A 15,000-nucleotide genomic window follows, 5' to 3' on the forward strand; every position below is an offset into this window, starting at 1 on the left:
GTGGTGGTGATGATGAAATGGCTGGGGAGTTGTTGTTGTTAACTCCCTTGTCGTGCCGGCCATCTGCAATACCTCCTGATTTGTTCTCCTTGTCACCCACGGGATCCTCATCATTCTTCTAATGAACCACATCTCTGTTGCCTCCAGCCTCTTCTTCATTTCTCTACTAATGGTCCAAGTTTCACAACACATAAACATTTACTGACTTGTGTTATTGGTCGGTGTGTTATAAGGGTTTACGAGTTGTGTTAGTGGTGGACGTGGTGGTGGTGGTGGTAATGATGATAATGCTGCTTAATCACTAATAATGGTGGTATTAGTGGTGGTAGAGATAATGGTGGTGGTGGTGACGGTGATGATAGTTGTGGTATACTACTAATGGTGGTGATAAACGTGGTGGTGATGGTGGTGATAGTGATAACACCATCTATACAAAATCAGTCTGACATTACCACCACTACTACCACCACCACTACTACTTCTACCATTATTATCATTACTACTACTACTACTACTACTACTACTACTACTACTACTACTACTACTACTACTACTACTACTACTACTACCACCAACTCTGCAGCCCATGACTACAGTGAGAAAAAGACAGCTCGGGTATCTTGGGCATGTTTTGAGAGGGGATGGCCTAGAGAGAGACTGCCTCTTGGGGATGATCGAGGGAAGAAGAGCGAGAGGAAGACAGAGGATGAAATATATGGATGCAATCAAGGAGATGGTGGGAAGAGAGAGGATGGAGGAAATGGTGGAATTGGTTGGGAACAGAAGAATCTGGCACTCCATTGTCGCCAACGTCAATTAGACACGGCACTGCGGTAAGGTAAGATAACGTACAGTAGATCCATAAGCTTGTATAATCACACCTGCCTTCCCTTCTTCCCACAGGTGAGTACATTGGCAGGCGCAGTGGAGGGCCCGCAAGTAGCTCTTTATCACTTTACATACTACTGGAGTGAGTACTGTGCCTTAAGTTCTTATTATCGACACCATCCCATTCCCTGCTACCTCCTTCCCATGTTCCCCAGCCTCTCCTTACCTCTCTGACCCTCCACCACCACGCCCGTGCTCAAAGGTGGCGCCAGAGCTTAATTAACCTGTGTCCCCCTGTCTTCTGGGAAACAATTGGTGGTGGAAAACTGTTGTTGGTAATTGTAATGGGTTCTTTCCTCTCATTCATCATACTCCTCTTGTTCTTGTTCTTCTTGCTCTTCTTGTTTATTTTTTCTTGTTTCTTCTCGTATCCTAAGTTGTTGACTAATTGTAATGTTTTTTTTCCTCTCATTCATCATGTTCCTCTTGTTCTTGTTCTTGTTGTTCTTCTTCTTGTTTAATGTTTCTTTTTTCCTCTGCTCATCCTTCTCTTCCTATTGACTGTTTGAAAGTAACTCTCTCTCTCTCTCTCTCTGTTTTTTTTTTTTTTCGTCTCTTATTTCTTCATTTTCGTTTGGTGATTTTTCTTTACTTTTCGTTTTTTCTATCCATATTTTTATTGGAATATTGTTTTTGTTTTATTCGTGTGTGTTTTTTTTTTTCTTGTTTTATTCTTATTTTTCTTTTCGCTTTCTTTTAATTCTCTTCACCTGTCTTTCTGTTTTCCTCGTTATTTCTTGGCATGTGTACCAAATTATTCCTTTGTCTTATTCTTCTTTCTCTTTTTCTTTCTTCCTTTCTTTTAACTTCAATTCTTATCATTTGTAATATATAACTTCTTTCTTTCTTTCTTTGTTTTCTTCTTCTTCTTCTTCTTCTTGTTCTTGATTATTGGTAGTTTTGTTATACTTCTTGTAATTTTCAACCACCACCACCACTACCCCCACCAGCACCACCTCTTTCGAGCTTTATATAACCTATGTGTATACCACCAAGCCTTCAAGTGGCAGTCCCCGCAACAAACTGTCTATCCATCTATATTTTCCACAACCTATCATCATCATTCATGAATCTGTGTAAACTTCGTAAGAGAGAGAGAGAGAGAGAGAGAGAGAGAGAGAGAGAGAGTAGTGTGTGTGTGTGTGTGTGTGTGTGTGTATGTGTGTGTGAATGGGGGGGGGTGAAAGACCAAGGAGGTTTAATGACTTCCATTGGAGAGGCAGCATGGCAATACCTTTCATAACATTTAGCACTGTACACTCAGTACAAATATTAATCAAGTGCGGGACTCAAATGAGACATTTAAAAAGTCTCTCCTTAAATAAGAGAATGTAAGAAAATGAATGCATATCTTTAGGATACTAATGTGTTTAGAAATATAATTTTGTTTTCTTGCTAATGGTTTTGTTAAATGAGCTGAAATTAAAATGATTTTCAAACATTGTTTTTACATTTATTAGTTTTATAGGATATTATACAATTTAATCTGTTTTTTGTAAAAATTTACTTAACTATATAATCATCAAGGAAATTCTTTTCTAAATATATTAAGAGTACTGTGAGCCTCATCACTTAGCAGCAGCAGCAGGCTGGACCGCCCGCCAACTTTCTCCCTCCTCCTGTCTTTCTATTTTTCAACTTTTCTTCTGGTATATGCCTCGTGCAAAAGGCATACCTTCACCTCTCCCCCCCATTCTATTGTATATACACATTCTTAATTAACATGTGAAACTTACTATGCTTGATTAAAATTTCATGTTTTTTTTTTTTCAACAATTTTTGGTGTTGCGTGTCCCTTTGGGTACATGTACATGTACAACTCTATGCCTGATGATGCGGCATTGCTGCCTGTCAGTGCCTGTTGGTCTTCTTTACCTGATGAGTCATGATCACATGTTGATCACTGGCCTCACCTTTACTGCTCAGTTGTCACACTACCTTAATTACCTGCCTGTCTCTCTATCTACCCTTGATTCTACCTTAAATACCTGCTGATCCTTGATTCTACCTTGATTACCTGTTGATATTTTACTTACCTTCATTATCTTGCACCTGATGACTCTTATTACCTGCCTGACCCTACTTTGAATACCTATCAACCCTTTGGCATACTTTGATACCTGCTGACCTTTAACCTTACCCATTTTCTTGCTGTTCCCTGACTCTATCTTGCTTACCTAATGACCCGCCATTTCTTCACTACCTACCTTGAACATCTGCACACCTTCAACAAATCACACTTGTCCCTTCATTCCACCGCTGTTTACTTTCCTGTACATCTGTAACCCTGCCTTGATGGTCATTGCTCGCTATTACCTATTTATTGACCATGACGGTGGGGGTGCAAGTAAGATTGAAGAAAAAGGTAAAATATAAAAGTTATGCATATATTGTCATATATTGTATACAATGACCAACATGTATTGGTTATGAGACATTTGTATACTACTACTGGTACAAAGTAATAAACGTTGCCAGAGTATGGTCAGTAATGGTGAAGACTAGACCACTGCTGTCAGTATTAGTAGATGCATGTCTGTAAGCATATATAATGCATGCTATGTAGTACGTATGTGGTTCCCAGAGTGGTGGCCGTGGCCTCCCCGGGGCCACACAGCCAAATTTCGGCTGCACAGGACAACGTTTGAATGCACTCCTCGATTAATCTGTGTATAACATTTTTTGATGTGCATTATATTATTTCCTTAGTATGATCTTATTGATTACAGTATATAAGGTAAATGCAAAACCCTTTACTTAATACTCAACAGAAAACTTAGAATGTGAATCAATAAAATTAAAAGTGTTGCTGGAGTTGTTTTTATGTGGACGTGCGTAATGAGTGCTGGAGTGTTGACTCTGTTGAGTCAGTGTGACGGTGGGTTGGCAGGGGCCATGGGTAAGGTGGCAGGCAGGTAGTAGGTAATGGCCAGAAGGTTAGGAGCCTCTGGCTAGAGTACACCACCCTGTGCGCTACAGATCGCCACCCTTAGCGACTGTGACTTAGAGATGTGTTGCAAACCTTTGATACTACCACCGGAAAAGAAAGGGAATATGAAAGGAAGACAAGAAAAAGGTTAGCTGTAGTTATCAATGAAGGGTAGAGGGAAGGGGGAGCAGCAGCTAGGCGGCCTCTATCTTGCACAGGGCAAACACATTGCCGAGGATGGTGACGAATTGGTGAATGTCGCAGAAGGAATTGTAGAGCGGTGCGGGGGCGATGCGCATCACATTGGGCTGTCGGATGTCACACTGTGGACAGAAAACAGAGTGAGGACCAGAGAAAACGAGCCTGCACGGACTGTACTATTATATACTGTATCTGTGGACCATATTCTGAAACACTGTCACGCCGCGTTCAAAAGGTTCTATATAGTTGAAGCAATTTTTAAGAGTTTTAAGGATGTCTTTCTTGTTCCACTGAGAGATCAACAAGATTTCCATATTACTGAGGGGCAGCGTAACAATTGAGAACCCGGCAAATCATGTGTGTGGCCTCTGAAAATAGTGGTGGTGAGAGAGCAAGGCGTTTCAGAATACGGGCCTGTTGTGTCTCATTTGGAAACAGAATAGACAGGGAAGAAAAGGCGACGTTCAGGCGAGAAAAGGTTACACGTAAAGAGAGGAAACAAGAACATATCGTGAGGAAATGTGTCGTGTGTACGTTGTCAAGTGAAGGAAGGGAACGAGAGCGTAGGTAGAAGGAAAACAAGGCTGACGCCGGTTTGAACTTTGCTGGAATTAAGAAAGAGGAGTAAATTTCAACTTGAATAGTGAAAAAAAAAAAAAAAAGAAAAGTTATCGATAGGAAGACAATGAAGATTCTTTGTATTTTCTTAACACTGAACAAAAAGAACATTTCTCCCTGCCCCTGAAATGAACATCTTCCCACAGAACCAATCCCACAATGCTTAGGTCACCAAGCAAGCACTTCACCATAAAGCCAGCACCACCACACCACCACAGCGCCCCTCTCCCACTCACCGCCCCACAGCGCCCCTTTCCCACTCACCGCCCCACAGCGCCCCTCTCCCACTCACCGCCCCACAGCACCCCTCTTCCACTCACCGCCTCACAGCACCCCTCTTCCACTCACCGCCCCACAGCACCCCTCTCCCACTTACCGCCCCACAGCGCCCCTCTCCCACTCACCATAATCCCCCTCTTGGTGATTTCTTTGTGGACTTGCTTGAGAGGGGAGGAGAAGATGAGGGACAGTTGACAGCCACGCTGACTGGTGTCCTCCGGGGTAATGATGGTGACGGCGGGGCTGTCACTGTCACCACGCCCGAAGTAGTGTTTGATGAGCAGTTCCAGGTAACCCGTCAGGAGGAACTGTTTCTGAAGGAGGTGTGTCAATCCCGCCTCTCTGAACAGCTGAAGTAAGGAGGGAAGGGTTACCTTGGAACTCCCTGCCTGCTTCTGTATTTCCATCTTTCTTTGACCTCAACTCATTGAAGAAGGAGGGAGGTTTCTAGACATTTATCCCATTCTTTTGGCTAACTATCTCGGATCTACTCAAGGACTCGCATCTAAGTGGGCTTTTTGTTTATTCTTTTTTTTTTTTGCCCTTGGCCAGATTACCCATCTTACATGGAAAAAAAATAATGACAATAATAAAATAAAGGAATAACTGTAGCTTCGTACACTGTAAGCTTTCTACTCTCGCCTTCCCCTCGACCACACCCACATTCACCAACCCATCCCCCTACTTTATCATTCATTTATTTACTAATTTATTTATTCATTTTTATGTAAGAGTTTCTGGCCAAGGGAACAAAGAAGAGTGGAAGAGATGTCCTTACTAGTGTTCCATGCGTGAATTTTCCCGCATACTGTCCACTCAAAAAAAAAAAATTAAATAAATAAATAAAAAAAAAATAAAGGTAAAGAAATTTCTAATATATATATATATATATATATATATATATATATATATATATATATATATATATATATATATATATATATATATATATATATACACACACACACACACGAATGAATAGATAAATAATGTGCAAATGAATGAATAAGTGAATAAGTAACTTCATGATGTATCACCTTGGACTTAATTAGATTAGGTTAGATTAGATAAAATAGAGGAAGGTTAATGAGCTTAGTTTAGGCTACGCCATGACGACTTAGGTTAAGTTATCTTTGATTGAGCTCGAGGAATCTGGCATAAGGAAATCTTTTTGGGGAAAATTTTCAACCAGGAATCTTTTTCTCGGTAAAATTTACTCAACAAACCCACCACTTTAATTCCTCTCTCTCTCTCTCTCTCTCTCTCTCTCTCTCTCTCTCTCTCTCTCTCTCTCTCTCTCTCTCTCTCTGCCACCTGCTGCTGCTGCTGGTGCTGGTAATCACCTCCAGGCTGGCCAGCACGCACCCCACCAGCAGGGGCGGCGGGTTGCTGATGCGGAAACCATCCACGGTGGAGTCTCTGTCACAGTACTCGCGCATCTCAAATCGCGTCTCCTTCCTGTTGCTCCACCAGCCCTGCAGCCTGGGTTGCGACCTCTCGTTGTGCCTTGCGTTCACGTAGCTCCCGCCCAGACATCCCGCGCCGCTATTCAGGTACTGCAGGAACAGACCAACCAGAAAAACTTGTCAGCTGTTAGTGTTGTGCCACGACTCACGATGTCATTCATTTATTAACAATGTAACACGACCTTTAATTACCTCCCTGGGAGAGACACACTCATAACCTTCACTACATTTACTACATAGCATAACAGTATACACAAAACAAATATAAACTTAACCAAAACATCTTAAAAGTCCGTCCTTAAATACACGTGAGGAAATGTAGAAAATGGATGCATGTCTTTCTTTAGTAAATTGTTTTACATAGAAATCTTATTTTTGGAGGCGGTTATTGTTTTTGTTATATATATGTATTGGAATTACAATTATTTTGTAAAATAGTTTTTACATTTATTATTTTAATTTCTAAAAGAAATATTGTCCTGTACATTAAGATTTGATAATTTGGTGCTACTTTAGCGTGAGGTGTACCGCCATATATGGCCTACCCAGGTGCAGCCTGAGGTCTACAGCGTGACCCACGTCTCTCCGGGACCCTCCCCGCGTAACAGAGGAGGAGAATTCAAGCCTGTGTTACGTTGCCCTCTAAAGGTGTCAACTACATGGTCTGTTCGTACAGGAAATTAATTTTTCCATTATACGGACATGAGCAACAAATTGCACTGCAACCTGAGCCTGTGTGAAATATTAGAATTAATATTTCTCTTTGTATTAGATATACCAATGTCCACAGTAACGACTCTAACAGGAAAATCTACCAGTACTGTAACTGACTGATTCAACATGTGCCGAGAGGTGTGTACAGCCATAGTTTCTCATCAACGACGAGGAAAGATGGTAGGAACAACAGATAACCCCATCCAAATTGATGAGGCAAGATTTGCTGGTCGACGGAAGTACAACCGAGGAAGGATGCTGAATGGAGACAACGCTCCTCTCTCCGAGGACAGTGACGCAGAACAAGAAAACAACAGAAACCATGGGCGTAGAATTGATGGGACTTGGGTTTTGGTCTTAAACAAGGCTCAGACTGTCGGTACTTTTGGGTGGAATGGCCTAGATGCCATGGGGTATCAGCATTTTACAGTGAACCACCAGCAACATTTTGTGGATCCAGTGACAGGAGCACACACAGGCAATTGAACGATCGTGGTTGGACGCTAAAACGGTGATTCTGAAGAGAATTTTTACCTATCTTCCTTATCTATTTAAGTCATTCCTAGAATATGTACAAATTAAGTGTTTATCGCTAAAATAAATGTATGGAAATGTGTGATGTCCATGAGGGAGGGATAATGCAGCAGTAGACCTCACGCTATATTGCTAACGGGAGGTAGATCTCACGCTATAGTGTGGTAGACCTCACGCTAAAGTAGCACCGATAATTTTCAGTAATATGAATAAAAGGTTTTATTTTCTTAACATAGAAGACATAAATAATTTCCAAGTTATGACGTGAGCAATCAAACAAAGTACGGTATAAAATATTGAATTTTAGCAATCTCTTCATGTGGAAAGATTCTGTATAATCATACTTGGTAGTTAATATAGAGTTGGTAAGGATTGCACGGTGAGTCTTAACTAACCTAAGCCTTAACGGTTAACCCTTTCAGTACCATGACGTGTTGTCATAAGTTTTCTGTTTACTATTTTGTGATTTTATAAAACTTCAGATACTTAGTATGTGGGGATTAAGATGAAGATTCTTGCCCCCATAAATCTTTCGTAATGTTAATAAAATCGTTCAATCATACCCAAAACTCATGGTAAAAGTGCTTCTCGGTACTGAAGGGGTTAAAAGCTGTTGCTCTTAGCTTCCCTTGTCATCAATCTCTTCGTGGACTGTGGAAGGATTTTCTATACACTGGCTGAGGGTTGCATGCAGTGTGGTAACCTGTGAAGCTAACCTGCCTGGCCGCCACCAAGGTTCTACCAACTTGAGTGTCTCATTAATATTATGCTTAATAAGAGAGAAAGAGAAAGAGTGAGACCAGCGAGGCTTAATTACCTCCCCAAGACAGACACAACAACTTTCACTACATAGCATTATATTATACACAAAGCATATGTAAAGTTAACTAGAATGTCTTAAGTCCGGCCTTAAATAAATGTATAAAAAATGTAGAAGAAAATGAATGCATTTCTGTAGTACACAATTTTTTTTTTTCAATTTTTATTATATAAGTTTAGATTGTAATATTCTTTTAGAATCTTTTTGTATTTTATATTTTTATTTTTGAAAATGATATTGGTTTTAACTTTTATTATAAGATATTAGTAATTTTCAATAATAACTTGAAAAAAAACTTTATATATAACATACATATTATTCCGTATTAAAACATACTTAATTTTGGCAATCCCTTATCATGGAGGAATTTTGAGCACAGTGAAGTGAATGAAAGTTGCATGTTGACAACAAAGGAAGCAGTCCCGCGCTAAAGTGGTTGCTAACCTGCTATAAGCTTCGTGGAGGGACTCTTTATACGCTGGCTGAGGGTTGCACGGTGACAGCCTGACAAGCTAACCCGTCACCAAGATTCTATTGATCTCATCGAAATTATGCTTGAAAAAAAAGCTCGGGGAGGGGCAAAAAGATCAAGGAGGTTCAATTTCCTCCCTGGGAGAGACACACTTCTAACTTTCACTATATGGTATTGCAGAATACGCAAAGCAAATGTAACCAAAACATCTTAAAAGTCCGTCCTCAAATAAACGTTAGTAAATGTAGAAGAAAATGGATAAATGTCTTTAGTAAACTATTTTGTTTAAAAATCTTATTTTGTTTTGTTGGCTATTATTTTTGTTATATGAGCTAAAATTATAATAATCTTTTAATGCTATTTTTTTTTTTTATCTATATATTATTTTAGCTTTAAAATTACTTTTGTCTTGAACATAAGTTTTATAAAATATAAGGAATTTTCAATAATAATACGATTTTGTTTTTACTTCTAAATAAATTTATGACGCATTTTCACACCTTCCATGTTGGGTATATAATGTTCGTTATCAATAACAGAATATTATGGCAATTTTGTATACACTGGGGTTTGTGCAACTCTTGAGTTTTATTTTCCTGATCTCGCACCATTGTAAAGGCATCGCTATTTGTGGTCTATGACATTTATTAGCAGACAATTTTCGATAAATGAATTTCACTTTTATGACAATTATTGGAGGAAGATGAAAAAAAAAATCTGAAAAGTTCAAATCCTTTAATAATTGCAAACAATATATTTCTCAGGGGATGCACTGTTTTTGGTTGAAATGTAGTACTCTCTCTCTCTCTCTCTCTCTCTCTCTCTCTCTCTCTCTGGAGTATTACCTATGTTTGTCAGTGTCATATCATATAAGTCAGTTTGCATTGTCACCTAACCATGGAATCTGTGATATGGCTTATTATTTGTTTTATCTATTTACTTTTTTGTGATGAGAAATGTAATGAATTGATTGACAGTACATATCCTTTCCGTCTCAAATTAATATTTTTCGAGTTATATACTTTTTTTTTTTTATTTATTTATTTTTTTACTCTAACTTATGCCAACCTGCCAGTCGTAGAGTTCCAAGAGAATTTGCACAGATCTGTCAGTTATTGAGTTTCAGGAGGACCTTTTATATTCATCCCCTTTACCTTGTATCGAATAAATAGCCTTACTCTTTCCTCTGTAGCAGCTTTCATCCCTTACTGTCTGTGTAAACCTTCCACGCCCCTTATACTCCCACCAGCCCCACAGACTCCCGCCACCACGCAGATTTCAAACTACACGAACTGCCGTCGTAAACTTAATCTTCCAAAGCTACAGCAGATGTGATCCAAACGTATGGGTCTTTCCTACAATTATTCCTGTTTCCTTAGTCTATTAGGGGTCAGACTATGCCTGCTGCTGGTATCACTTGTGGATGCCCTTCTTAGCCTCTGACCATGGCAAGAACTCAAACCGATGTGCCTGAGGATGCCGTGTGCCTGAGGATACACCACTGCTGGCACGTAGGATCAATTAAAAAGTCACTGTTTGTATGGATTAATTGAAAAGCCACTGTTTATATGGATTAATTGAAAAGCCACTGTTTATATGATTAGTGGAAAAGCTACTGTTTGTATGGATTAACTGAAAAGCCACTCTTTGTATGGATTAATGGAAAAGCTACTGTTTGTATGGATTAACTGAAAAGCCACTGTTTGTATGGATTAATGGAAAAGCCACTGTTTGTATGGATTAACTGAAAAGCTACTGTTTGTAAGGATTAACTGAAAAGCCACTCTTTGTATGGATTAATGGAAAAGCCACTGTCTATATGGATTAATGGAAAAGCCACTGTCTATATGGATTAATGGAAAAGCCACTGTCTATATGGATTAATGGAAAAGCCACTGTCTATATGGATTAATGGAAAAGCCACTGTCTATATGGATTAATGGAAAAGCCACTGTCTATATGGATTAATGGAAAAGCCATTATTTGTATGGATCAGTTGAAAAGCCACAGCTTGTGACCCTCCCACGGCCTCACCTTGTACGTGCACCAGCAGGCGAAGTCCACACCCCACTCGTCTAACTTGAGCTCCACGTTACCCACAGCATGGGCGAGGTCCCAGCCCACCACACACCCCTGCTCCTGCGCCGCCTTCGTCACCCGCTCCATATCAAACTTCTGGCCAGTGTAGTATTGGACGCCGCTCAGGCACACCACGGCAATGCTGGGGCCCTTCTCCTTCAGTAGCTGCAGGGAAGACGGAGGGATAGGCTCAGCGTGCAGAGATGGAGAAGGAAGGACGGTTGGCGGGTTAAGATTCCTACATTCCTTGCTAGTTGGAGTATGTAGAGGGTTGAAACAGTTGCTGAAGAAAGTTACTTGATAACCCAATAACTAGATATAAAAAGGAGCTAGTAATGTTCATCCTTTGGCGCGCATTTGTAGCAATGACGAACGTTCCTCCACCAGCAGCAGCAGTGCCGCCATACATCGTGATCTAACCACGCTGCAGGTGTAGACTGTAGAGTAATAAGGTGTTGGTGTCCATGAGGAAGAGGGTGACGCGGTGTGTGGTGTGTAGTGTGTGGTGGTGTGTTGTGTATAGAAATGGTCAGTTGTATCCTGCCCCTCTCATTTGTCCACTCGTCTGTTTCCTTCACCCTTCCTCTTCACCTGCTCCCGTCACCTGGCCCTCTCACCTGCAAGATGTCCTCTGTCCTGATGGTGTGCTCCCCAGGCCGCGGCCTCACCTGCAGCATGGCTTCCTCCGGGTCTAGGCCCTTGAGTCTCATCTGGGACGCGACTGCGTACTGAGAGAGAGAGAGAGAGAGAGAGAGAGAGAGTAGTGGTGATTCCGTTAGTTTAATTTATAAATGAGTCTAGACGTTGATGCACTCGCACTCACACTCCCCTGTTTGCATAGCATCCCTCCCCCGTCCTCTCTCTCTCTCTCTCTCTCTCTCTCTCTCTCTCTCTCTCTACATACATACATATATATATATATATATATATATATATATATATATATATATATATATATATATATATATATATATATATATATAACACACACACACACACACACACACACACACACACACACACACACACACACACACATTTTCTTCTCTCCTTTTCATGTTTTTATCAGTTTTATCATTTCTCCATTCTGTTTTCTCACTTTATATCTACTTACCTATATTGTTATTCACTTATCTCTTCTACCCTCTTTCCTTTGCATCTTACTCTCATTACAAGCCAGCACGCCATCTGATAATCTACCTTCCTGCAAACACACACACGTATACACACACACACACGCCCGGTAGCTCAGTGGTTAGAGCGCTGGCTTCACTAGCCAGAGGACTCTCCTTTCACGTGTAGCTCCTGTTCACCTAGCAGTGAGTAGGTACGGGATGTAAATCGAGGAGTTGTGACCTTGTTGTCCCGGTGTGTGGTGTGTGCCTGGTCTCAGGCCTATCCGAAGATCGGAAATAATGAGCTCTGAGCTCGTTCCGTAGGGTAACGTCTGGCTGTCTCGTCAGAGACTGCAGCAGATCAAACAATGAAACACACACACACACCATTACTCACACACACTTCTTTCACACACTCATCCCCTCGACCTTTCTGTCCTTCTCTATACTCACTCTGTCAGAAGGAAACGCGTGGCCCTCTATCAGAATCTTGTACCTGGTCTCCGTTGGTTGGTAAAAGGCGAGGAGGAGAAGATGGAGGTTGACAGTAAGAGCGTTCATGAGTACTACCTGAGACGGGTCCGCTCCCACCAGCTCACCCAGTACCTCCTTCCCGTAGTTGTCGCAGTAGGCAGCAGGAAGGGGGCCATGGAAGTGAGAGTTGATCGCCCTGCGTGTGGAAGGGATGGTGAGGGAGCGATGTGGAGGATTGGGATAAGTGAGAGAGGGAAGAGGATAGGGTACATGTGGAGTAATAGGATGTATGGATGCACCAAACCCCCTACCCCTCAACCCTTAGCACACACACACACACACACACACACACACACACACACACACACACACACACACACACACACACACACACACACACACTCATACCAGCATCATCAAGAAAACACAGCAAAACAAGATGCAATAAAAGTCTAGAGAAAATTGAAGCTTGAGTAAGTAGCAAAAATAAAGGAAGTGATAGATAAATAGATGCATAAATGAAAGAAGAAAAAAAAAAACATTAACAAGACTGCCCACAACGACCTTCAATTAATCCTGAAAAGATAGAAATATGTAAGAGCATTTAACTAAACACACACACACACACACACACACACACACACACACACACACACACACACACACACACACACACACACACACACACACACACACACACACACACACACACACACACACACTCACAGCTTGGCCCAGGCGTCGAGGACTTCCACCACCTTGTCCTTGGTAGTCTTGGGTTGCAGGCCGAGGGAGTTGCCACACAAATAGATACACTCTCCCTCCGCCTGTATGCCTTCCACGTGCATCTGGTCGGCCACCCGCGGAAACAAGAACCTGGAGAGTGTGTTGTGCTGTACTTAGAGCTCGTATTCCCAAACACTTCTGCTCTTCACCTCCATTATTTCAAAAGCCTTTATTTGAATTTACACAAGTTTTTTTTTTTTGAGGTGTTTTTACGGTTTTAGAGGTAGAGTAACAAGATTTCTATACATTATTAACAGGAGAAACACTCTTGAAAACCTCGCTCATCATCTCCGTGGCCTTGGATAGTCGTGGTGAGAGAGCAAAGCGTTTCTGAATACGGGCCTTACTTAATTCAAACACCTTGCGCCACAGAATATGAAGGATGAAAACAAGAAAAGAAAAAGAAAGAAAAAAAAAACCAAGCGTTACATTATTTTTCATTCAATTTCCACGCAAAAGTGATAAAGAAGCATTTAAAACAATCTTCCTTCAAAACTACACAAAACTTAATTACGTTATAAGCTTTTTTTGATGATAATTCTCAAACACGCAAAGGTTTATAATGTCATTCAGTTATTGTGGAAGGCTGAGGGAAGTCTCTGTCTCAAAGTGTTTACGTGAAAGGGACTGCTGTACTGTATGTAACTGGGGCGTATAATACCACAAGATTAAAAAACTGAGATGGTGCCAGACAGGAGGGCGTGTACGTTCAGCTAAACTCTTTAATCGGAAACACTTGACTCTCTCGCCACGACTATTTATTCATTTTTTCTTAAGCCACAGAGATGATTAGCCAGCTTCTCAAGACCGTTCGTTCTTTTGATGGGGTAGAAATAGTGTTAATATGTCACTGATACTGTAAAAATACCGTTAAAAACTTGTGACGTCAAATATATAGTAAAGCCTTATGAAATAGTGGTACGGTGCGAGAACAATTCACGATGTGCTCCTTATAAGATTAAACACACACACACACACACACACACACACACACACACACACACACAAGGACGGGTTGCTTTTATAATAGTAATATAGTGATGATAGTAGTAGTAGTAGTAGCAGCAGCAGCAATAAGTAGTAGTAGTAGTAGTAGTAGTAGTAGTAGTAGTAGTAGTAGAATGAAACATTTGAATATTTCTATCACACACACACACACACACACACACACACACACACACACACACCTGTCCCTCATCCCCTTCAGTGGGTCTATGTTGTCCAGGTGGTCTGCAAAGGCGCGTCCGAGGAGGTCTAGTCCTTGCTTGGCCGCCATGGACTCCAACACCTCCTTTGGCGAGGCGGACTGCTGCTGCTGCTGCTGCTGTTGGGGGGAGAGACGGAGGTGGTCAAGGTGGTGGTGGGTGGGGTTAGGGCATCACTCGGAGGGAGGGATGGGGGGGAAGTGTTAGTTCGCTGATTTGTTGTTGTCGTTGCTGTTTTTATCGGTGGTGGTAGTGGTGGTGGTGGTGGTGGTGGTGTTGGTGTTATTGTTGGTGGTGGTGATGATGATGGTAGTGTTGGTGTTGGTGTTGGTGTACGTGGTGGTGATGGTAGTGGTGGTGATGTTGGTGTTGGTGATGATGGTGAGGATAATGATGGTAGTGGTGGTGTTGGTGTTGGTG

General features: G+C 41.3%; 1 protein-coding gene across 2 annotated transcripts in view; it reads right to left on the reverse strand.

Annotated features, from left to right (window-relative positions):
- Positions 1-3,261: 3,261 nt before the first annotated feature.
- The window catches only part of LOC123511571 (kynureninase-like), a 28,119-nt gene continuing 16,380 nt past the window's right edge, over positions 3,262-15,000 (reverse strand). The window contains exons 2-9 of one of the 2 annotated variants that reach the window (XM_045267584.1): positions 14,563-14,699; positions 13,316-13,465; positions 12,569-12,785; positions 11,618-11,728; positions 10,956-11,165; positions 6,259-6,471; positions 5,041-5,265; positions 3,262-4,140 (exon numbers count right to left, since the gene is read on the reverse strand). In XM_045267584.1, the coding sequence (XP_045123519.1) occupies positions 4,012-4,140; positions 5,041-5,265; positions 6,259-6,471; positions 10,956-11,165; positions 11,618-11,728; positions 12,569-12,785; positions 13,316-13,465; positions 14,563-14,699 (1,392 nt within the window). In that variant the 3' untranslated portion in view covers positions 3,262-4,011. The remainder of the gene's footprint in view (positions 4,141-5,040; positions 5,266-6,258; positions 6,472-10,955; positions 11,166-11,617; positions 11,729-12,568; positions 12,786-13,315; positions 13,466-14,562; positions 14,700-15,000) is intronic. The other variant, XM_045267585.1, reaches the window with a different exon arrangement.

This window comes from Portunus trituberculatus, chromosome 31 (genome assembly GCF_017591435.1).
Source record: "Portunus trituberculatus isolate SZX2019 chromosome 31, ASM1759143v1, whole genome shotgun sequence".
Taxonomy (NCBI): Eukaryota; Metazoa; Arthropoda; class Malacostraca; order Decapoda; family Portunidae; genus Portunus; species Portunus trituberculatus.